At 33.7% G+C, this 25,898-nt stretch overlaps 1 protein-coding gene across 1 annotated transcript in view; it reads right to left on the bottom strand.

Moving 5' to 3' along the window:
* Positions 1-25,898, bottom strand: part of KNTC1 (kinetochore associated 1) — a gene marked incomplete at both ends in the record, with an annotated part of 37,288 nt that overhangs the window by 3,420 nt on the left and 7,970 nt on the right. The window contains 41 exon segments of the mRNA XM_084297455.1: positions 510-573; positions 653-707; positions 1,154-1,210; positions 2,098-2,193; positions 3,192-3,327; positions 3,779-3,897; positions 4,582-4,660; positions 5,381-5,430; positions 6,072-6,181; positions 6,292-6,502; positions 7,316-7,389; positions 7,930-8,146; positions 8,298-8,356; positions 8,788-8,959; positions 9,351-9,440; positions 10,023-10,233; positions 10,465-10,574; positions 10,967-11,083; positions 11,814-11,942; positions 12,341-12,445; positions 12,989-13,152; positions 13,627-13,683; positions 14,090-14,231; positions 15,218-15,315; positions 15,494-15,666; positions 16,319-16,611; positions 17,616-17,683; positions 17,777-17,846; positions 18,588-18,707; positions 19,469-19,603; positions 20,437-20,542; positions 20,692-20,795; positions 21,230-21,328; positions 21,626-21,769; positions 22,283-22,399; positions 23,189-23,290; positions 23,372-23,428; positions 23,672-23,815; positions 24,564-24,675; positions 24,993-25,054; positions 25,550-25,615. Coding sequence (XP_084153581.1) covers positions 510-573; positions 653-707; positions 1,154-1,210; positions 2,098-2,193; positions 3,192-3,327; positions 3,779-3,897; positions 4,582-4,660; positions 5,381-5,430; positions 6,072-6,181; positions 6,292-6,502; positions 7,316-7,389; positions 7,930-8,146; positions 8,298-8,356; positions 8,788-8,959; positions 9,351-9,440; positions 10,023-10,233; positions 10,465-10,574; positions 10,967-11,083; positions 11,814-11,942; positions 12,341-12,445; positions 12,989-13,152; positions 13,627-13,683; positions 14,090-14,231; positions 15,218-15,315; positions 15,494-15,666; positions 16,319-16,611; positions 17,616-17,683; positions 17,777-17,846; positions 18,588-18,707; positions 19,469-19,603; positions 20,437-20,542; positions 20,692-20,795; positions 21,230-21,328; positions 21,626-21,769; positions 22,283-22,399; positions 23,189-23,290; positions 23,372-23,428; positions 23,672-23,815; positions 24,564-24,675; positions 24,993-25,054; positions 25,550-25,615 — 4,694 coding nt within the window.

Below are 25,898 nucleotides of genomic sequence, written 5' to 3'. Positions count from 1 at the left end.
GATTGTTTATTTTTTTACCATGTCAGGTTTATTCTTTGTAGGAAAATGAATATTTTTTTCTCTTATATTCTGGCTTAATATTTTGGGAAATAGGCTATATTATGGATTAACAACAACAACAACAAAAAAAAAGATAACTGGGCTTTTAGGGTTGAACATGAGTGTTAAAGTGTCAGGATAAGAACAGATATCCTTCGTGGGGACAGTGAGAGGGGCAGATAAATAGGTTTTCAGCAGTCTGTGCAAAGTCCCTGTTCCAAGCACTGTTTAGATAGCCAAGGTACTGAGTTACAGCATACATTGCCAACAGTCTAAGCACAGAATTTCTGTTTGGATATGTGCCCTGATTCTGCCCTTCCCACAACAGGCAAAAGGTTCTTCCCCTCTTCTCAGGTCCCCCGTTTTTTAAAGCTCCTTTGTGTGTCCCAGGCCAGGTTGTTGGAAGAGAAATTACAAACAGGGAATTCCCACTCAAATTAATCCAAATTCAGTATGTACTATGTACTCACTTGAGCAGAATCACGAAACACTCACAGCATTCCTCTACCTGTTTAGGACTTGGTGGACATGAAGCTAAGAAATAAAGAAGCCATGATAAAGTAAATACATAACTAAGTTACTATACAAGCATGATAATTAATAACAATTCTACCTGTGAGAAACGGTGACAGAACCACGCTTCGCCAAGCTCGACTGAAGTTGGGAATCTGTTGACAGAAAAGTTTTCAAAGTTACAACTTTGTTTGCTTTTTACTAAATGTAAACACAGACATCTTGACTTGACTCATTGTAGGTGGAAGAAGCCTGTTGATTTTCTCTTTTATACTGGATGAATTATTCTCTAACATTGCTTTTCTTATTGTGTAGTCTAAGATTTTACTATATTTTGACTGATGGTTAAGTAATTCTGTCAAACAAACTTAACTCTAAATAAGTGTTTACTGAAGGAGCCACAAGAGCAAAATACACTGTTTCACTGATTAATAACTACACTCATCTGCATATTGCAGGTGTCATAAAAATACTCATTCAAAAGGCAGTTTTTCAATGAGTAACACTCCTTTTAATAGATTGCTGCCATTAATTTACACATACAAATAGGACTCTAAACTCTTGCTAAGAGAAGAGTAGGAGCTGAAGAATATTTGCTTACCTCCCATAATGAATGAATTCCAGTAATTGCTATCAAAGCTTTTCTTAGATACTGAATCTGAAACAAAAATATTCCATTATAAAATACCACAGTGATTTTGAAGAACTGTCAATAATGTACAGAACTGGATTATTCTTCTTGTTTGCAGAATGCAAATTAACAGTTCTTCAAGACACCTTTGTTCTTTTGAGGTGAGTAACTGATGCACACAGAAATAGGATTTATGTAAATTAAATTATCACCAGCAGTAGGAGTATGCGCTGTCTCAGTAAATACCCAAGATTTTCAGTAGCCTTAATATAATGTGCTGAAAACTTCATAAAGTTAAAACTTCATAAAGTTAAATCCTATCTTCTTTGGGATTGTTACAAAATTTTTACTAGATTAAAGCTAGCTTGAATGGCTCCTGATATGACTGTTTTGCCAGGTACATCTATTTCCTCCTTTGGATGTAGCAACATAATGTACAGTTTGACAGTAAGAGGTAATTAAGATTATCAATAAAAAAATCAGGATTATTATCATAATAAATTAATTATAGGGATAATTTTTTTGAACATGTATATATATACATGTTTGTGCACGTTTGTGTATATATATTCACATACAAATATAATTTTATAAAGTAATACACATTTTTAATGATATGAAGACAATTTTCAAGTTATCATAAGATTTAGTCTTGCCATCTGAAAGGCCTTTTGTTTTAAAAAGAAAAAGTACAACTATAATAATTTAAGATCAACATTCTCAAGCACTACTGGTAAAATACAAATTCCCCAAAGCTTCATCGGTTCAATGCAAACAACCTAAATTATAAATCACAGATAGCTACTCACAGTAAGTTTACTATTTATGCAATCACATTCTTCAGAAATCAGTGATGAGAAAAAAAGGCTTTTTCCTCTCATCACTGCATAACTTCATGCTTAAAAATTCCTTACCATATTGAAACCAAGAAGTTTCTGTAGTAGACCATTCCACAGCTGGGAATCATATACTTTGTATTCCAGACTCAGTTCTGTCACCAGTCTAACAGCCTAAAGCAGAGTTAAGGATACACTTTATTTTAGTAAATACACATTCATCATCTTCAAATCTTTACTGTTTGACAGTATAATTTTAGATTTTATTGGTATTACAGGGACCTTTAAGGTCTTAACCAAGCCATATGGAAAATAATTTTCAACACGAAAAGAGAACTAAACAAACAAACACAACAAAGAAACACCTATCCTTGATATACTTGATACTTACTTTCTAATTTTACCAAGGCTAAATGAAGCTTTTATCATCTTTCAGTTTCAAATTTTAGACTAGCGTGTCTGTATTTCAACTATAGAACAGATCACTTCCATTTCACAGCTATAAATCAAGGGTAGTACTGCTGAAGCCTTAATAGAACAGCATATTTTTATTGTCATGCACTACTGTGCATAGAAATCTCATTTATTCGTGCTTGTCTTTAGTGTCAAGTTAGCAGTTCACAAAACATACCTGGTAACTCCAATCAATTGTCAAAGTCAAGCTCCTAAGCAGAGCCCCTTCCTGGCATATTAAATAAATAACTGACAGCTATTCTAAACGTGTACACTGGTTAATATTTAGTTCATATTAAAGTATGAAGTATAAGTCCAAGCAACTTCAAAAAGAGCGAGAACACGAGAAAAAACGTGAGAGAGAAGAGGGAAAGCTCCTGCATCAAAGATCTTGCTTCCCAAGAAGCAAGATCCTGTGGGTACAAAAAGGTGGGTAATTAGCAGGAAATAATTATGTGATGAGCAGTATTCAGCACATCAACCTTTTTTTTTTTTTTTTTTTTTTTTTGTATTCTGAAAGAGGAAAGCCTTAGTGGTAACTCCTACATATCCACGAGTATTTTTAAATAATTATGGGTAGCTTATCGTGAGTAGTGTATGAGTAGGACAGAGCATGTTGGAGCAACATCTGTTTAGAAATAGATGTACTGTGTAGGAAAGTGTACATTCCACACAAATGCATAACAAACAAAAAATCACAAAGGATTTAAAAAGCATACCGTGGGTTCATGGCTGTGATTCTTCCACAGCCCCTTAATCATTCCTTCCTTAGGACTCTTATTAAATGATTCATATGTATATGGAATATTCAAGATTTCAAACTCTGACAGATAAATGCAGCATTTTAGAAAATGCCTGAAAAAAAAAAATCACAAAAAAAGAAGTTAATGATATTTACAGTGATTATTATAACTCACATAATCAAACTCAGGATATTATTCAAAAAGTATTCTTCTCTTGCTTTAAAAAGAAAAGGAAAAAATGTAGATAGTATTTATACTTATGAAAGAAATTAATGAAATCTTAATGAAATAAAAACCATCAATTACAACAGAAGTAACTGCAATCTGTGGAAAATATTATCCACATTATGTTACTTTCAGGTTCACAAATGAGGCATCTGATATACCGGACGGCATTACAGTGAAGTTAAAAGAGCTAATTATGCTCTTCAAAATTTTTAAAAGCTCAAAAAAATTATTAAAAAGAATAATTCTGCAAATATCATATATTTCTTTCCAAGGTCTGATGAAAGACTAGCAATACATCATTATTAAGGAACACTTTAAAGGAAAAATCCTCTTACTTTACTTTCTCAATGGGTTTCTTGAAGAGTGTTTCCACAGTGTTGGTATCTGCGAAATAGAGCAGACACTTAAGCGCTCTGCTCTTGTGAGCAAACGTCAACTTATTAACACCAAACGGCTGAGAGGGGGGGAAAAAAAAAACAAAAATACAGTGAAAGTTTGCAATAACTGGATGAACAAGTGGAAAGCAGGTTATGTTGCAGGATTTTTCTAAGACTTTTGGCAGAAATGCGTTTAGCAGAAATACATGCTAAGTAACAGAATAGTTTACATTCAAGTTTTATACTACCTAGATGAAATATGTCAACTTTAAAGAACACTGCTAAAACAGCTGTTTTTCTAGATGTAAGGCTATTCATGCACGCAAGAAAAATATTTGTGATATATAGTATCATAAATATCTTTACTACAGGTGAGCAGCTGAAGGTTAAGTTTGTGCTAAAATAATTTTCCCTCTGTTTAAATTCCACTCAAAGTGAGCCAATGTATTATTACACTCGTTTAAAGCATGTTCTAGAAAATATTTAGTGAAGCTATTTTCACATACTATCAATAATAAATTTAAAAAATCCAGGGTTCAAGGGCTGCTCTTGACAGTCAACAGCAAAATTCAACACAGTTTTACTCCAAAAGGGAGGGGAGAAGGTAGGGAAGCACAGCTCACACAGACATACAAATTATCCAAAGACAGACACAAATACCTTAGAATGAAATCAATACAGCTAAGCAGAAAATATTTGATTTTAATGAGACATGAAAAAATTCATAAGTAGCATGCTAAAACTAAAATTTAGAAACTTACAGACGTGGCAGATGTTATAATTGCAAAAAGCATTCTGGAACTGTAATCCATTGGACGTGACTGAAGCAGATACAGAACTCTGCAAAAATGCATTTCTTTTTAATACAAGTACAGCATAGCTACTGAAACAGTGCATCAATTTTCCTCCAAATTTAAATATATTTCACTGTCAAAAAGAGTTTGAGGATAAGAGATTCAAAGGCAAACGAGGAGAAAACCTCCAAATAACTATCCTTAAAACACTTACTTTTATCTTGAATTTATTGCAAATAACATTTCACTGTATACATCAGTATTTGAAGATTCAAGACTGATGTAACCAGAAAATAAGAAAGCAACATAAGATATTTTTATAGAATCCAGTGCCATTGCTTTCTAGGGAACAAAACAAACAACATGTCTGACAACATGTGGAAGTTCTAAATAATTATTTTTCAGCATGTGTAGCTCTTGTGCAAGTGTAGCTCTTGCACTTTTAACAAAGGAGCAGAACTTGTGTTTGGGGCAGCTCTATCTCCTATGCAGCTCTAATAAATGTTAAGATGCAGAAATAATCAGTAAAGACAACACCACTTATATGATAGGAAAAATTTGAGTTTAGGAACATCAGCACAAAAAAACAATCATGGCATTTCTGGCCTAAACTTGTTTATCATCACTGTTAATAAAAATTTTATTTCATCTGCGGCTGCAGCAGCAAGTTCTGAATCACATACTGTGATAGGTTTCTTGAAAAAGCCATATAAACTTGCAAGTTAAGAAAAAATTTGCTGTATCATATGCAAGATGAAGTATGTACCTTCGGAGTTCTTCATCTTCCCATATATCTCCGAAGACTTCTTGAGTTTTCTTTAAAAAGACATGAAAGAGTAGTTTTGAGAGTTATCTGAATTGTTATAAATAACTGGGTCATATCCCTGTTAAACCCTGTTGTAAAAGCTGGGCACCCCTGCTAGTGCAGCCAAGGAAAGGAATTTTAATTTTATCATTCCTTTCTTTATTTAACTGTGTGCTTGGCAGTCAACACCGCTCTTTAATCTCTCACCCTGCTAACTGGTATCTTGAAGCAGAGGCAATGTGTGCTCTCTGCCCTTTTTCACCCAGCTGTATGCTACACAGGCAGCAATTAACCCTCTATTTCCTAAGCTGCAACAGGACAAGATTCACCCTCTTGGTGACTCTAAACATTCATTTACTCCTTTTGACTGGCTGTGCAACATTAGTGTAGAACCAAAGATGAGATTTTAATCTCTGTACAGAGAAAAGGGAAAGCATTTCAAATTATTCTCACTGGAGACAGTGGCTTGCAACAATATAAGAATGGCATTAAAATTCTTAGTAGTCTGAATCCAGAGGCAACTTAAATAGGTTCACAAGTACTAATGGTGAACTGTGCAAAAAAATTAGTTTTTTGAGCAAATGGTAAAAATAGATATATTTTACGTAACTGGCCATTTATCTCCAAAGCCAAATATTCAGTGATGACTTACTTCTGAGGGTAGCACACTTGGACACAGCCATTTATCCAGCAGCTTATCGCAAATTTTGTTCATATCCAAGTCGTTAATGTCAGCTATTTCCTTAGCTGCTGTATGGATATCTGCATAAATAGATTGAGACAATGGATTTACAGACTAGTATTATATTGCTTAGCATTTTTGAAAATAAATGCTTTCTGCTTCTTCGAAACTAGATTAAGCATATACTCACCTGGATAATCTCTGCCAGTTGGATTTTGGATTCTTTGGTCTATACTGTGGTGTTCGTATAACAAAATGATAAGATTTGCTGGTTTCCCAATAGACTTTAAATGCTCTGGAGTATTCAGCTTGTGTGTTATTAGAACATTTTCTGTTGCTGATCGCTTATACTGTATATACAATTTCTTCTGTAGGATTTCTGCTTTTTCACGGGAATCATCCTTTAGCAAAACAGTTTTTAAATAAAATGATCTCCTTTTACTCAAAAGCTCTAGAAAAATCGTTAACCTTTTATAGTCCAGAATATTCAACTGGGGAACTAGTATTAATAATATTAGCCACGCTGCTCTAGCAAGAAAATATTTTAAAAAATTGTAAGCAAAGTTATGTGTAAGGAAGTCAGATAAAAATATGTACCACATGCACCAGTATATAAAATTATAGTTCAGTTTTGGCACAATTCTATTTAAAAGAGTGACTAAGTGTCAGAGAACTATTTAGTGTTCATCGTGTCTCAACAGCTCGACAGCATATTTGAAATTTATAAGCAATGATGAGATTCTCATTCACCTTTTCCTACCAGCTATGAAAAATCAGCCTAAAATAAAGAGGCAAAGCAGACTTCATATATATATGCTCCTACAAATAGCTAGAGTCTTGGAACTCAAACACAAATTAATAATGCTACTGATCCAACATCTGGAACAGGCTCTATCTGAATCTTCTGCAGTAATAGAAACGTTCATAAAAGGAGAAAGAACATCTTCTTGTTCTTTAAAGTTATATACTTATTTGTTCAACCTCCAAGAACCATAAGCCTTATTTTTGCTAGGTCATGAACAGAGGAGGATGTTAAAGGAAAGAGACAGTTCTTTGGGGGAATGACAGCATAAGTGACTCCTCAGAAGAAAGTACTTCCCATAACCGGGTTGGTTATGATACATTTTATATATCATTGCCCAAAACACCAAGAGACAAAGAGCTAGCAAATACCTGAGTATACAACAAGAGCTTTGCAAGAAGTTTGCCATTACCTTAGCTGTAGTATTCTTTAACCATTTCTCAGCCAGAAAGAGACAGAATTTCAAGGCTTGAATCTGGTCAGGACCTTTTTTTTAAGGGAAAAAAAAAGGGGGGTAAAAAGTAAATAGAGTTTGTTTTCATGAATCTCCTCTAACTTATACAGAATATCCATTTTATTTTAATGTGTTTGTTTGTTTATTTGCTTTATTTTTATAACACTATTAAAGAGTTTAGGAGTGCTCTTGTTCCTAAAAAGTACCTATTTGGATTCTGTTAAGGGAGAAGATACCTTAAATCTGGTTGAAATATTTGCTTTTGCTGGCAAGCTTGTCTGTCAGAAGAAGGTACCTTGGGGAAAGCTAAACATGCAAGAACTTTTACCAAGACAACATGGCTTAAAAGAGGAAAAAAGGATTTAACAGTGATAGTATTACAGAATGGGTATCATTCTAGCCTACTTTTCAAAACTGGATGTAGGAGACAAATGTTTTTTGTTCTCCAGCTTCCTCAGGTTTTATCTCTGAATACTAAACAGATGTGTGGTTACAGTCTAGCTTTTCTTGTTTTAAATGTATTCTCCTCCCCCTATTGCTTTTCCCCTCAGGTCATCAGATATGCACCTTACCTGTTGGAAATTCTTGTGCAATCTTGTGAGCCATAGCTACAGCCCACTCTGGATTAATTATAGACAGCAGGTATGACTGAATTGTCTGCATGGTTTTAGTTGTTTCCTTGTTAACAACTGATGTATATCCAGAGTTTCTCATTTCATATATTTTTGGTTTCAAGTTTTTTTTAAAGACATGCTGAGCTGCAGACATGTGTAAAGTATCCAGTGAAACCTAGAAAAGCATTAAAGAAGATTAAACATTGTCAAAATGTCTATAGCAAGACCAAAAATCACAACGAAGAAAGAAGAAAGCTTGTACTATTTCTTGTGGAGGGGCAAAAAAGGAAAAGTTTGAAATAAATCCTTTCGAGATGCAACTTTACCTTCATTAGTTTGGAAATCAACAGAAGTGTTGGAAAGGTTTCCTCGCTGAGCTCTGCAGCTGCAAGGAAAAAGACAGCAACTTACGAAAGTGTCACAGTCTAGTTGCAGCTTTCTCTACGAAATTAAGCACTTTCAGTCTATTGTTAGGTGCAGGCCTCCACTAGGAGCAAAAGATTATAATGTTAATTTATAAGATTATTAATTGGCCTGGCTTGTCAGATATGTGGGTTACTTTGGTCTTTGAGAAGCCCTAAAAACATCATCTGAGGATTGAATTCTGCATTGTATTGTCTTAGCTCCACTGAACGGCAGCTACCTCACTAGAAAGAAATTTGGTACCAAAAGTACTTTCAGAGGCACTGGGGAACATAACTGTATTAATAAAGAAATACAGATAATATAAAATAAATACTGTAGAACTTTAAAGTTCATAGATAACAGAGAAAGGGAATCATACATTCATATAGCTAGAAAAAATACTGAACATACATATAATGTTCCAGAAACATTGAGCAGTTCTGAAGAATATCAGATGAAAAGGCAGTCTGGTTTCAGCAGCTGGAGATAAGGGAATCACATGCTCTGCAACATATTGGTGTTCCACGTCCACAGGTGGGGAAATTCTTTTATAAGACTCCAAATGTTTGAGAAGGCTCAAAGCCTATGGGAAAAAAAATAATAATAATAAAAAAAAAGAGCAAGGAAAAAAAGCCACAGGACTACTGTCTTGCGCCCTTCCCCCAGTAAAATTTGCCTAAAGATTATTTTTTGTCAGATTTGCTATATATATATCTGTAGAGTTTTATCCCTCTTACAAACCATTGCTGAGAATCAGCTAGAGATCACTAGTTCTTGAATATTATTTTCTGAATGAGAGCAGTAGAGATTCAATTATGATTCAATAATTATGATTCAATAGAGATTCCATATTATAATTATTATCTCTTCAATTAGAGATTATTCAATTAATTTCAACACTCTTGAATAACTACACTAATAAGCAAAAAAAACCCAAACAGAATACAGAAGCCATTAACAGGGTATGGACATACCTGATTGATCTGGATGTTGGTGTTCTTCTCATCAGCATTTTGCATTACTTTCAGGACAATTTCAATGGTTTCATAGTCATAAGGATCAAGCTGTTCAAAATAATGACCAATTTTATAGTGATTTGTCTTACAAAACATACAACTGAGTTAACTTTTTTCAATTTTAATACCAACTATATTGACATAACATTGGAGAAAGGGTATAAGCATCACAACATATAGCTCTAGAACAAGAGACTTCTACTTCATAATCATAAAAAAAAAAATTGTCAGGGCATTGCAGAAAGACCAGGCATTAAGTGATTAAAAAGAAAAGAGAAGGAAAACTACCCAGATATACATTGTTTTTTGCCCCATCTACTTCTCACGTAGCAATTTTAATTAGTTCCGATGTGGTTAATTTTTAGAAGTGGCTTTTTTGTTTGATTACTTTCCATCATTTTTTTAAGAGAAGGTGCGAAGAAAAGCTAATATTTTTTAAAGAAAATTAGACTTATTTTTCTATCTTTCTTCTAGAAAAGTAGAAAGCTGAAAATTTCTATAGCACAGCTGGAAAAAGTAGTCTTCTGAAATTTCTATGGAATTATTAATCTGCCTCTCAAGTGTTGTGCAGCATTAGACTCAATGCATACTGCAGGGATTTTATTTATTTTTATTTTATTTTATTTTTACCTTGAGCAATATTCCACTGAGCCTAGTGACCAGCTCATTTGTGCTTTTCAGTAGAGGAATTATTTCTAGTGCTCTAGCCAGTAATGTGGAATGAGGTTGCTTCTCACTGTGTTCTGCCGAGTCATCTTCGATATGATTTGTATTAGCATTCTGGAGAAGAAGTGTTTCAATGCAAAGCTGCAGTGCGGCACCACTGTCCAGCATGAAAGTACTAGAAGAGGACAGAATATTATTTTCTTTGTAACCTGTGATGTCATCAAGCTCCTTATTTCCCTATGAAAAATTTCACCAGAGACCAGTATGTATTCCAATGCATACTATTTTATAAAGAACAATTTGTATATTACATAAATTAGTATCTATTTAAACAAAAACAGATTTTCATAGGCATGGTTATCATTACAGCAGCAATTAGACACAATTGATTTTCTTCAATTATTACCTGCAGTAATTCAATATGAGATCAGTGTTTACTTTTGGATTTTGTACCAGTGTTCTTATGAGTTCCTTCTTTCTTATCGGGGGTTGTCTAAATACAGTCTCAAAAGAAATCTACAAATAAAGAAATATTTTATGTTCTTCCCAAAGAAGTCTTTCAGACAATATCAAAACTAATTCCTTACATAGTCAATCTTTTTCTTTAGTTTAAATCCAGAGATTTTTAGATCAGGAAAAAGCAATACATTTGCTGACTATTCCCTGTGCCAAATAATACTTAAGCATTCGAAGTTCTTTTATAGCACTCTCAATTATTACATTCTCATTTTCTGAGCTTTATTTAAGTAGGCAGAATGAGAAGTTAAGAACAACAACAAAAAAAAGCCCAGCTTTCCTTACTTTTGAATGGAAAATTATTTAAAATCAACAATCCTCTGAATGTACTGATATATAATCAGTTAATAAAAATATAAAATAAATGAATTATAGATAAAAATCAAACTCACTCCAAATTCACCAAGCTGGATACCCCATTCTGCATCGGTAACCACCTCTTGGAATTTTTTCTTTTCTTTTGCTTCACCACATTGGGTAGCAAGCTGTACTCCAACCAAAGCAACTGCCTTAAAGAAGTGAGAAAGGAAGTGAATAAAAGTATAGTAAATAATCTGAAAACTGAAAATCATAAGGTCTAAATCTCTGGAGGAGCTTAAAACAATTTCACAGATGACTGCAGAACTGTGGAAGCTGGAAACAATCTTCACAGAACATATTATCAGGATTCCCTTACCTGCTAAGTTAGCACTTCAAAACTACTTTAAAATTCAGTTTCTCTCTCAAAAATATTTTAACAGTGCTGCACTGATCTAAGTGCAATTAATATAAAAGGTGTTTTTAGACATCATCTCTTCTCCATATTTATGTTACTCTCCCTCCCTATTTCTTTGTTATGCTTTACTTTCCAGCTTCCTTCACGTTTTAATAGGAGGATTTGTTTATTCATTCTTTTTTGTGAAAATTGCTGTAAGAGAACAATTTCTCCAAAATACTGTAGGTGTAAGTTATGGTGGGATCTGAAAAGAAACAACCAATAAGAAAAAACAATGTCAAGCCTTGAAATAAGTCATGATGAGGTAAGCTAATGCTTGGACGTGCATCATGCTAACTATCTTACACTGTGGCTAACAGTGGTAGCATATCTCTCAGTGGTCCCCTACAGTGAGGAACTTGTTCAGACAGCTAGACCCTTAATAAAAGCAAACTTCTGCATTTCTTTATGACATTGCTGACATCTTGAAGAAATTCTTAAACATTCTGTATATGCTAAAGAAATACATTGGCTTGTGAATTTACCAGAACTTTTTTATAATTTTGCCACGTATTGTTTATGACTTCCCATAGCTTATTGAACATATCTTGTTTGGGCAAAATTGTGCAATATCCCAGTGCCAGGTCCTGATCTATGAGACGACAGTTGAACACCTGTATTTTGGAAAGAAAAGTTAAAAACTTAGGAATGTGATTAAATAGGTCTGTTTGTATAAAGTATAACAAAATTTATTTATTTATTTGTTTTAAATACAGTCCCAGAAAGTTGGGACTGTAGGGGCCAACCCTGTTAGGCCATCCAGCTCACCCCTGCCCAACTGAAATATGAAGCTTTGTCACCCAATCCCCTCCCACCACCTCAGTACTGTCAGTGCTTCCCCTCATCTTCATCATGGTTTTCCAGGGTGCACGATTTTTCCCCAACACATGCGTTTTGTGGCATTTGGCCATATAATAATTTCAGAATGGGGTTCTGTAATATGAAGGGTAGTTTCTTCTTTGATAGGGCAGAAGTAATGGGCTCTTTCTTACCCCTTTCAGACCATTCTTACCTTGTGTAGTAAGGTCAGGATAGTGGTCATAATTACCGAAGCAGACTTCTGTTTCATTGCAGTAAGAAAGCTTTTGGTTTCAGCTAGCATACTGACATCATGTAGCTAATATAAAAAAAGACAATCAGCACACACTTAAAAATAAATTCCAAGTCTTCAACTTCTTACCATTTATAGCATATTAAGAGGTACTGCAGTAATAGTATTTTCAGATTTAATTAAGGTCTTAAAAAGACCTCTTCCAGTTAGAAAAATAAATTAATTTTCCCAATGCTTTTGAAGTGAGGAGCATGACTTCAATATTCTACTTGCAACTTTTCCCAGTCTAACCAATGATAACACAATGTGAAAGGGTATAATAAACCATTATTAACCTTCATTTTACTCCTGGCCTTTCTGCAGGGGATAGAAGTGTAGTTTTGAACATACTTTGTAAAGAGAAACAGAAGACCACAAGAAATAGGGAAGAAACTGCCATCTCCTTTAACAAAACAACTGAACATTTTATCAGGTGGTAGTAATTTTTTTACAAGGTCATGGCAATAGCCTCTCCCTATCTTATCAAATACTTATAAAACTAAACTTGTTTATAGTTGGCATACTTGTACAATTTACTCTTAGAAAATTTCCGCATAGCCCTTGTCATACCTTCTCACTCAGGGACAAATTCATGTTGTTTGATATAACGTGGTGAAGACAGGATCCATATGAACAGACTATTAGCCGCAAAGCTAACTCGCACTGACTGCACTCCATGAGGTTTTGTAGCACTGCACACATGGGAGTTCCAGCTGGCAGCAAAAGATTCTGTTCTATGATATATTTCAGAAACAAAATAATCTCAGAAAATGAATATTTAGAATACGCATATTATTTTTAGAATACCAAAATTAATATGCCACAAGATGAGACTTAGCCTCCTTTGAAACTTTAAATTTTCAGAGCTTTTTTTATTTAGTACAGACTCCCATTTTAGTTCAAATAACAGAAGTTTGTCATCTTCCTGGAAAGACTCTAGATAATGCTCATAGTGGTAGAACTGTAGTAAAGTACAGGCTTTGACAACATGTCCAAAATTACATGGGTGAATGGTAGCAATTGCTATCTAGCCAGGTGTGTTCTGTGCTGAACCAAGCTGTCTCCCTAGCACATGGCTTTAAGAGGAACTCCTAGGCAACTATTTAAAAACTACAAATTATTCATTCTTGCATAGGTTTAATTTAAATCTGTCATGTTTTGGTTGTCTGATTTATACTTTTGAATTGGTGAATATGCCACTCTGATACCTTTAATAAATGCGCAGTTTGCCAGGCTGGTAGAGTCCAAAGGATAGAGCTTGCTCTCTGGAAGACAGACAAATACACATTTGCAATGTATCAAGATCTCAACAACACTGTAAAGCCTTGAAATACCTTAAAAATACTGCACTTCAAGTACATAAAATACAAATTGAATAAGAACAGAAGACATATGTATTCTAAGAGCCAGGACTGCCTTTTTTATTTTTATTTTTTACGGTGCTTCATCAGAAGTTATTTTATAGAAGGGAATATCTTTTCAAATTCAGAAAGGAATATACACCAATAGCTTTCAGTTACTGTTTTTTGTGTATTTCTTCCAGGAGCTTGTCTAACTGACATTTCTGAGGTGTTAATTTCTATACAAGCACAGCTGTCAAATTGTCCTAGATAAAAATCACTATGAAATATAGCTTATATATTGATTCAGTGTTCAGGAATGCGAGTTTACCAGAAACAGGCAGAAGAGAAGAAATAGTTTCATATGCAACTGGAAGAGCTGTCTGTGGATCAAGAACTATCCCATCTTCATTAAAGAAGTCATTGTAAGTCCACTCTTCATAAGGATCTTTATCTCCTCCAAAAGATGTTGTCTAAATAAAAACATTGTCAAAATTACACACAATAAAAAGAACAGCTAATGAGTACGTCTATTCACAAACTAAATGTTTCAAAAAGTTAGTTTATAAACAGGAATAGTAAATGTTGTTATATTTGAAAATGGATTCTATTGCACTACTTATTGTTAAATGTCCACTAGCATTAAATATATTTCCTGCTTATGCAGCAGCCACATTTCTCTTTCATGTGGCACTTATTTAGTTGCACAGCCCAAACTCATTCTCAATTAATTTAATGGAGACTTTCATAAACATTCTTAGCAAACATTTTTCAAATGGATCGTTTTTTAGAAAAATAACACTCAGTGCATAAATATGCTTGCCTAGTCATTTTGATCTATTCCACTCAAACTGTAAGAGCCCATTCATTTCAAGAAGCTCAAAGCATTACTCGACCTGAACAAAAGACAAAGATGCTCTTCAAGAACTTGATCCATCTTAAGTTTTACAAAATAGCTGCGAACACCTTCACGTAATACATGCATTTAAGAAAATCAAAATAAAGCAAAATAAATAATCACCTTCTCCTTGCCATTGTTTACCTTTTTTTTTTTTAATTTTATTTTTTTAAAGAAAGCTCTTTTTTTTTTTTTTTTTTTTTAAATATAGACAGCTTTCTGTGCTCTCTGGCAGTCTTGGCAGCAGTTACTCAGTAAAAGCCCTACTATTTTCAGTCACACTAGCAGGATTTATTAATACACAAGTGGAGAATTACTTGTGCCACTGCTGCACCGCTTTCAGTACTCAAACCATTTACACCTTACGCTGAAGTACACGCGTATTCAGAGAAACCCTAATTTGTAGAGTTGTAGGCTTATTTGTTTTGCCTTTGTTTCTTTTTGAACAAACTGATTAAATATTCCTGAAGAAATAGGAAAAGATACCTGTACAATTAACTCTATTCCATCAATCAGGACATTACATATACTCAAAAATATATTTAAATTAGAAGAAATTACCTTTGCTGTAAATCCATAGTTTTCTATTTGGCACTGTCTGTAAATTTCCTTGGCAACCAAAGTATATTTACATAGTTCCAGAGAATCTAATAGCAAATCTGCAAAAATATTAAGATCATTATTAATATACTATGATTGGAAGGCTCATATACCCTATTAAAAGCAAATAATATTTTGCAGCAGCTATTTGGACAGATAATTTATATAGAATTTTGCTTTTGATCAGTTCTCCAACATGAACACAAATAAATAGTGTTCAGTAATTAGAGTAATTACCTGGACTACATACTGTAGCTGCTTGACAAGCCATTTCATAGATCACTGCGGGAAGATTTATATCTTTAGGAGTGATCATTGGAACATCAGCTCCCAACATGTGACAAAGCCTTTGACATGCTGAAAACAGTAGCTTCCCTGTTTCTTCATTACAGTGATTTTCATAGAAGTCCCTATTAAAAAATGGATGTTAAAAATAAATAATAATAATAATAAAAAGTCCAATAGTCCCTAGGGCTTTCACTTAAGGCGACATTCTGTTCTAATTCTTTAATTCTCTTTTACTTATTTCACGTATGTGACTCACTGCAATTAAGCTTCTGTGATTGAAGTGAAAAAAACACAACGGAGCTTACCTTAGAGATATATCCTGAGAGATACAGAACATGATCATAGTAAGAAGGATATTTAAGATTTTCGTCTGACCTCTTTGGGAGAAGATAATAGTAAGTTTAAATTATCTGACAACCTAAGCATGACGAAGAGACCAGTTAGAAACCACAAAGTGGTCCGTATGGTCAGTATACAACCATTTTCTTCTACCTATGTAAGCTGAGAAGCTCTCCTAATGGTTATTTAATATTGTGCCTTACTTAGGTCTCACCCTAAAACTGTAAGGAATCTTTTACTTTACATTTGAGACACTAAAAGTTTACATGCCTATTAAAAGCAACATAAGCATATTGCTTAAACACTCATTTTTAGAAAAACACAACAAAACCCTTGCCTTTACTCTACACATCTGCTTGTTTTTACAAAACTTCAGAAATACTACACAAAAGTCCATTAAAGGAGTTAACCTCATGAAAATCTCTGCAATTTTACCTGCATATTTTTACAGCATCTTCAACTTTTCCAGCATCTAATGCTCTAAAGACCAGTTTTTCTCCCAGTTCTTGCTCTGATCTTTGCAGGAGCAAAGCCAGTTTGTACAGCCTTGATTCAGTAGAACGATTCTTTACTTTACCATCATCTGAATTACAATTCATTGTCTGTTCTTTTCTAGACTTTGACAGAGATCTGACAGTTTCGTAAGCTTTGATGTGCATCTCAAGAAGCCTAGACATCAGCATAGGATTTCTAAAGTCTTCAACTGAAAGAAAGATATCAAAGTCTTCCTGCAACAAAAAATAAGATGATATACTTACATTCATGTAACTTCATTTAGAATTTTTCCTGTTAAAACATTTTTACTTCTTGCTTCATTCTTAGAGGAATATTTTCAGTAAGAAGGTGACTTTATTATTATTTAGTTTCTACCAATTACTGATTTATGCAACTAATTAGAGAATTTTGTGTATAAACAAAAAATCCTGAAGGATATTTCTTACTCAAATGCTGTATTAAAAAAATTAAGGTTGCAAACCATAATAAGATCTTAATAAAATATTACAGTATCTATCATGAAAATTTTGAAGTGTTAACAATTAAGACTTTGTGGAGAGTATCTAATCTTTTGCTTTAAACAGACACTATGAGATTCTATTGTTCCTTGCCAGAGCCACAGACATGTACTTGCCTAAGTCATTTTAGCCACAACCTTTCTAATAAGGTAAAGACTAAGGTTAGAAAAGATTGTAAAGTAATATGAATAACATTTTATCAATTAACTAGATACTGCTTCACCTTTTAACGTAACAATATGAGGGAAAAAAAAAAAAAGTCTTACAGCAGACAATCTGGATTTAAAGCATAGACTTCAATCTCCTTTTACATTAATATTTTAAATAGGTCATCTTTGGTTAATCAAATTGTTAAAGGATATAGAACAGGAGTATCCAGGAGCACCTATTTCAAATGGTCTCCGTCTCATTCCAACTCTAACCTGTGCCAGGGTACGGTCTAGGACAGTACCACTCAGCATGCAAGAGATTATGCTAACAATTTAAGAGACCAGCTGAGTTCCAGTGCTTGGGAACTTTCCCAGGAACTATTTAATTTGGCTCTAGTATCTCTTTAAGTCTACTGAAGCTACAGAATCTCTTCGGAAAAAACAAAAACAAAAAACAACTTTTGCATGTAAATTGTTAATACAAATAATTTTCAATAGTATCCATATTAGAAGAAGAGGTACAATCACTACAGTAAATCAAAAGTAGTTTGAAACTACGAAGATACCTACCTGTAGGGTAGCAAGTGTTTCAAACATTTTTAGGTTTGCTTCACATTCATCCTTCTTTAGAGGATTGTCTGTTGGAGACAAAAATAAAATAAAATAATTTAAAAAATACTTCTTGGTTGCTTTTTACAAACAAAACATAAGATTTTTAAGTTCTGGCTTACCTTTTTGAATGCTGAACAGGAATTTAAGGATTTCCACAAGTGTTTTTGTCATAAACATTTGTTTTTTGTGCTGCAAGGAAGGGAGAAGTTAACACTTTGCTTGGTCAGTAACAGACAGTGACCCTCAGGCCACCACTCTATTAATATAGTATGCAGTGCTCTACAAATGTCTTAGCAACAATTTTCAGCTCTAAAATACTATTAGTTGAAAAGCAGGGGAATAAAAATTTACTGTAAATAAGCATCCTTTATAGAAATAGCATATATTTCATAGCTCTCACACAAGATTTGAGAAATCCCCACTCTTCTTTTGTTCTTCCTTCCCCTTAACAGAATAACTTCATAAAACAACTGTTAACAAAAATGCTCTTCTGTGGTTACAAGAGTGATGTGTACGGTCAACTTGGAAGCCTTGAACCACTTTGGTGTGTGGCAAAACCACGTTTACAATTTCTAAATAGGTATTTTCCAAGCAATCAAAGAAAGAACTGGAAGACACGGAGGATTAGAGGGACAAAAATGCAGCAGGATTTATAAATGATTAAATTCAGTTAGCCAAGCCACTTTGTGCATATGTCTTTAAAAATAACATAAATGTATAACATCCATAATCAGAATAAATTCAAGTTGGAGGACACTTTAACAGGTTACCTAGTCTAACCTCCTGCTCAAAACAGAAACAGTAGCTGATCCCATTTTGCTGGAAGATAGTTTTTACATTTTCATCTCCTACCTTTGTTTAAGCATCTTGGTAAGAACGATATTTAAAACAATTAACGGATACATTTTACAGTGTGAGATGATGTAGTACCTCTTCAGAATTATCTGCTTTATTCTGTAGTACCAGTGTTCCCCATATAGTCAATCTCTCTGCAACTTTCTCAGCTTCAGCAAGAGTAAGAGATTTTAACAAAGTCAGAGATTCCTCTCCCTGGAAAAAAAAAAAAAAAAAAAAAAAAAGTAAGAAATAATCAAAACAGAAAATCATTTGCTTATGGAAAAGCTGTTATATATACTTATGATTATATGTAGTTATGATACTGAGTAGTTTTTTTAGTAAAATTTTATGTCTCTCCGTAAAATTTGTGTTTCCTTGCTAAGGCAGGTATTTGCTCTAACAGGCTAATTAAAATACAGTTTTGTTAATGGGCAATTATGCAGTGTTTTTAAAACATGCTTTGGTTATCAAGAATATCACAACCTAATAAGACAGAAGTGTTAACATGAGGAACTCTTTGCAAGGGAGTTAATTTTATTCTTTTAATCAAAAAGACCCCTTCTTCAGAGAGTAGAGGAGATCCCAATAAAATAACAAGAGATAACCACAGGGTATAAAAGTAATTACACCTACAGTAACGCAGCAAGTAAAGTTACATGTTTGAAAACATTATGGGAATACACGTAGAGACTTCAATTCCAAGCTTGTCTTCTCTATGTGGGACATTATTTTTGTCTTTTCTTTTTTCCTCAACAAATAAGGGATGGCTCATGATGTTTAAAATGCTGAGAGTGGTTGAATTTTTAGTGTTAAGTACAGGCAGCTATATGTGCAATTAAAAGAACAGAAATAAAACAAGGATATGTAAACTGTGTACAAGGTTTCAGCAAGCAGTGCAACTGTTGCTACCGTTTTGAAAATAGGCCACATTGTCTTTAAATATTGAGATCAACTGACATGAAATTTTTTAGTACCCTTTCTTTGTCAATCAGGTCTATCATCCTCAGAATGTAGACTTCCATGGTGGGCAACATATATGCTGATACAATTTTCAAAGCATCCTCCAAAGAAGTAGGAGTATCTTGTTTAAGAATGTATTTCACCAGCCTCTGTGAGAAGAGATATGGAATTTAATTTGTTGATTTATACAATAACAAGGGAAATCACTTACACACTCTGCATTGTAATTGTACAGTTCATACCAAGCAAGTTATCTAGAAGTTTAAGAATTCTGTCTGTAGATAAAACTTGATTAAAGCATAACTGGGAGAAGAATAGGCTTGAGGAAGAGAATCATGTAGTTAGAACAGATGTATGAATTACCCTTGGAACGCTCAAAATTCAGGGATCTTATCTGGCTCCACATGATGGCAAAGAACTTTTCTATAAATGTTCATGTTTTCTACCTAGCAAAGGGGAGATGCTAAAAAACGGGTATTGCTTGTGTCCTTAGCAAAAATCAGATCTGAAGGCCTTAGAGAACTATTTTTTCCATTTTGTTAGCTCCCCTCTCTTTTATTTTTATAAAACTCTATTATCAGTTCTGTACTAATCAATTTGGGCTGCCTGAGCTAAGCTGCTAAAACTTAACAAAAACAAACATATAAAAGCACTTAAAGCAGTAACTGAGCAAAAGATGAATGTATTTCAAGTATAAAGAAATCAAACCAAAAATCACATGAAATTCTTGAAAAATAAACTTGAGACTGGATTTAAGAATTTTTTGATCAGTTTAGATCCATGTCCTCTTTAAGAAAAACACAGTGCAAGGAAGTTATAAGGTCTGAACACAGCAAGAAAAGTGGACATTGATAACAAGTGGAAGCTATCCATTGCCAAGCTCTTTTGCAAAATCTGGCTTCTAATAGCTCATAAAAATGCATGCAGGTCAGTGTAGGGATATTTTTCTTTAATAAAAATAAGAGACATGATGATCATTTACCATTATCATCTGCTTGTCCTTTAAAAGATTAGTATCTCTTATCCCATAAGCTCGCAAAAGCTTTTTCATCTCCATCAGTCGGTAACTTTCCTGCAGTAACTTTACTCTGTGGACAAATGAGACTCCTATTAATGCGTTTGCTACCTACAGCTATATTATTTGATAACCTCAATACATCAGACACATTTATTTGTTTTTAATCTAGCTGAAATGTGCACAAAAAACTGAGGCATAGACTACAGGATGTTGCCTTACTTGACATGATCCATTTCCAAATGCTGTTTTACCAGCTGCTCCACTGCTCCACTCCATGGTACCATAGCACCATGCATTATCTGCAGAACTGCATCAAATTTCAGCTATAAAAAGAAGATAAAGAGCTTAGTTCTCAAAACGAGTTACAAGATAATCTCTTGAAGTATTGTTCACCCGTGATTTCTTTAGGCAAGCATTTTATTTCCTAACTAAATCTCCACTTGCACAAGGGGCATTCATTATCATAATAAGACGTGTCAAATTAGATTAGAAAACGGTTATAGTAATTTGTGACACTGTAGGGCTTCAGCTTCAGACATACCAAAGTTGGTGAGCTTTCTATGTGATGACATCAAAACTGCAATTAGATTCTCAAGCAAAGAATATCACATGGCAGATTACTAACAGAATAAAAAGACAGCACAGTATTTCCTCCTCATACCACTGATGTAAAAATGTACTCATGTAAAAATTGTGTGTTCCATTCTGAATTGATTTATTAGAGCCCCTTGATGCCTATTTTGTTAAAGATACTTACGTCTGTATTGGAGATACAGCCAATGACAGCTATTGCCTTTGCCTCCCATGCAGTTTCAAATACTGAAGTAGACCGTGTACAACAACGTTCAAGCAAATCCTGTATATTTTGATAAAAAATATTAGGATATTTGAATTCATAAAAACAGGAATATTTTAGAATATAAATAACAATTAAAACTTGTTTAGACATTAAGGGACAGATTTGGCTATCTTCCTGTGTATCTGTTAATGCCTTATTACGGAAATAGTAACTTTCAGTAAGTTTGTTGACAGTAAACTAATTTGAAAAGTGGTTCTAAAATTCAGGTGTAAATGAATAAAAACAGCTGTCAAATTTGTTTTTTGCTTACTCATTTTCAAATAGCTTTCTTCAAAATAAAGAATATACGGGTACCTTTATATACTGTAAAAGAAGTTCATCCTTTTGTAGATTGTGTTCACAGAGGTAGGGTTTTATAAACTTATCCAAAATGGATGGGACAAGTTCTGGTGCCAAAATTTTATCAAACATGCGAAACACAATAGTAGTTGCATTTTCCTAGGCAGCAAGTATAAAAATGCCATATTAGAACATCACATGTCAGAATATGATCTTTCATATCACTAATGACTAACTAAATATCCATTGCCTGTTTAAATCAACTGAATGATTTCAGGACCTAGCATCTCAATTTAGCTCACATAAAAGCAAACAACCAATATATTTCTTTTACAAAGTTGCGGTTCAATTGTACTTTTTAATTTCTTGGTTGCTAACACTTGCTTCACATGTCTGTATATATGACCTGTACCGAACTGCCAGTCATCATGTTTAAGCCCTACCTTTTCATGGTATCTTGTTACATTATGTATTTATACCCGCTGTTGAAACAAAAATTTACAACAAACACAACACATCAAATAGCCTTAGCAGCTTACGAACACAAGTTTAACTAATCCCACCAAAATTTCAGGTTTTCTGTTGTCTAACTTCCAATTGTTTGCTATAGGATTTTTCTCCTCAGAACAATTCAGTACTCAAAAGCACTTCATAAAGTGTCTGCAGAATTACCTTTTCAAAATCACAGAGTGCCAGCCTGAAGTTGTATTTTCTGTACAGATTTATCAGTTCTTGTAAATCATTTACCAGCTTCTTTAACCTATGTACCTCTTCACAGTCACCACATCTCTGAAACAGTGTTTAGAAATTGAAACATTAGAAGATTTGCTGCAATTTCCAATTTTGTATGCCTTATAACCTTGGAGATTTAATGGATCTACATGCCAAACCTTCGCCTGGCATACAATGAAAAAAATAAGGTACATGTTGAAAGTGGGACTTAGCAGAGTAAACTTTCCTACTTGCATTATGTGCTTCAAATCCAGGATTCACAAATTTAAGACAGATCTAAATAATACAGTATGTTAACATTTTCAATTTGTAAAATACACAGCTGGTTAGCTTAAAGCTTTATCTTTCTCCACATTCATTGTACCACTGTTACAGATGCTAGTATACCTAGGATATACAACATACAGAATTTATATCTGTTTACACAAATGCAGTATTCATAACCTTAGAACTAGCTGATGATGTTAATGTTTTTTCCAGGCCACAAACGCATAGTTAATTGCGATCAATTTCCAAAAATCCTGACAGAAACGAGACATGTTTCTAACTGAGGTTCCTAAGTATCTTTATTGAAATTTAAGTGTTTTGTAGCACATTACAGAACATTCAAGAATATGAATTGTATTTAAACTATTAATATATCTGTTAAAGCATATATGTATTGCACTGCTTTATTTCCCCCCCTCCCCTCTTTAAACTGAAGATGATTGAAACTCAGTTCCTTCCTTACATGGAAGTCATTCATTTTTCACCAAAAGCAATAGTGACCCAATTCTGATCTAACTCTTGCAGAGAACATATGTTCTGAGGTTTCTGAATAGCAAATCCTTAATCCACATTTCTTACCAAAGGAGTCCACTGGCCAAAAGTTGTCAGTCCCATTTCACCTCGATTCTTACTTGTAAAAAAAACCTCTGCCATTTGGAGTCCATTTTCTGGCCAATTTGCCTGTCCAAAAAGTTGATATTAGCAAACTGTATTATAAATATAGAAGTACAAGACACATAAAGTTTCTGCAGTGCAACTTACCTTATCAGTTAATTCAAGGTTTCGAGCGCCTTGTTCCAGCCATTTTGCTAATATTTTCTGCAAGAAATATAGTTACAGGTAGAATTATACTATCTACCAAAGCAAAATTTGCTATAAATTTGTTTTAAAAATAATTTAAAATTATTTAAATAATTTAAAATTATTTTTAGCTGTAGGGAATACTGTACGGTAAAGAGAGAGGAGAACAAGGTTCTGACATTCAAAAATAAAACTTCTGTAGGTCTGACTATGTAATTAGTTTAAGAAGATTACATTTCACATTTATTAAATTAGTTTTACCTGTTCCTTCGGCGCAACTCTTCTTAAGAAAGGAATCACAACATTTTTAAGCCACAAACATAGCTCATCCAAAGGAACAGTGACGTGGATGGCATTCAGTAAATTCTCCAGCATTTTCTCATCAAAGCTGCTTTCAAAATCTGCCTAAAATTTAAAACAGAACAATTACAGATTTATGGAGTATGTGTAAATCAGATAATTTGTAAAGCTGTTTCACCAGCAGGAAGAGGCAGTAGAATTCACAAATATAAGTAGAAAAGTTTCAGCAGCCATAGATAGGATTAAAAAAAAAAATAGCTCTGTTCAAACAGACTAGAGTTTCATCTTAAGATACAACTGAAGCTTTTTCTTTTTTTTCATTCTTTTTTTTTTTTTCTTCAAAATTATGGTGTAAGGATCGTGTCTTTTACTTACTATACTTTCATGGCCTATAGTTTTGTCTTATTAAGAAAACAACATAGACCTGAAAGCTCTGCACTAATGAATATAGCAGTGCGTAGCCACTATTATGAACGTGTCATTCAGAGTAGAGTCCATGTGATTTGTTAGCCAGCAAGTGTCCACTGAAAAATTCTATGACAGCTGTGCTCCCAAGAAGGTGTATTGAAGATTATAGTCACCACAGAATAAATTAAGGACTGTCATTCTTCAGACCTAGAAATATATATTCTGACATCATATATACTAGTTTATTCTTAGATCGATAGGAAATTCAGCCTTTTAAGGAGTGAGATGAAAATGGAATCATAGTGACAAAATATGATATTCTGCATTTGCTTCTTTGAGGAACTGTTTTGTAACAGCATTGGTCTGATTCTGTTAAAGAAGGCTGGAAGACTTAAGGTAGTTAACATTCCCTGTAAATACTAAAGACAGGTTTATGCCATTTTACCTGATGTCTAAGCCAGAGGTACTGTGCACAACGTAAATTTCCTTCTTCTAGCTGAAAAAGGATATTCCTGAAAATGTCTTCATTGTTCAGGAATTCTGTCCAAGCAATACCACTAGAAATAAGAGGAGGAAAAGAAAATCTGTTTTTTTAAGTATCAATATTAAAGGATATGGAGATGGAGAACCTCAAAACTTTTCTAGCTCATACTATATGCTCTAAGAAAAAAGAGTGTTAGATTATGCATGTGTGCACATGTGTATAAAATCACACCCCTTCTGCATACGTTGAAAAAAATATACAAATTCTATAAAATTATACAAAAAAATATACAAAATAGTGCAACAAACGATATATATTGTAACATATAGGCTGAACCTCTCTGAAATCTCCCTTCACCACAGTGAATTAACAAAATTAACAAAAGCAAACCTGAATTTCTCTACTCCAAAAGCTCCATAGAAAGTCGTAAGCCTCGCCTGAGCTCTCAATACCTGAATGAAGACAAAAGGTTGAGGTCAATATTTGCCTTACTAAACAGTAACCATTAAATGGTTAGATCTAACTACCATAAAGAGGAAGAATGGAAGAAAATAAAGGCTTCTCAAGAATTTCAGCTAAATACATGTGTAACATATATAAGTTTGTTTAATAAAGCATTAATACAAAATTTCAATTTCACAAATAGTTTACATGGATTCTCTTCGAAGGTGGATGATTGCTGTCCAATATACAACAGGACTAAATAAGAAATAAAATACTTAAAAGAGCACCTAAGAAAGGTTCTGCCTCTGTCTTCTAGAGCACTCCTAAATGAATCTAAGACTGAAGGAATCGCTTAACCCTGAAGTTTGTCAATGCTGTGGTTCTCTTTCATACTTTAAAATATAATAGTTTTTAGACTTTTAAAATGTTTAACAGTACAGTTTTTAAAACTCTACATCATAATAGTGCATTTCACAGTGCAAGGCCAAGAAATTCATCCTCACCTCAGTTATGGATACTGGAGCCCCATCAGATGGTAGAACAATGGTTTTATCATCTTTCTTCAAGATCTGAAACAAATACATGAAATAGATAGGCTGACAACTCTGTTGATACAGAACATGCCAAAAACAGTACTATGAATTTAATGAAGACACTAACAAAAACTTAGTACATCTATGAACTCCTCTATAAACCAGTCTTTATTCCACAATGTTAGACTTTGGATTGGATTTCAATACGGATGCAGGATCAGACAGATAACATGCACCTCTCTGATTCTGTTTAAGTTAACAAAGGCTAAAATAATTAAAACAAAAAAGGTGACATATTTTGAAATTTTTCTCCACAAAT

The sequence above is a fragment of the Netta rufina genome (assembly GCF_964035555.1).
Source record: "Netta rufina genome assembly, chromosome: 17".
In the NCBI taxonomy this organism is placed as follows: domain Eukaryota; kingdom Metazoa; phylum Chordata; class Aves; order Anseriformes; family Anatidae; genus Netta; species Netta rufina.
This window is presented reverse-complemented; position numbering and strand designations above follow the sequence as displayed.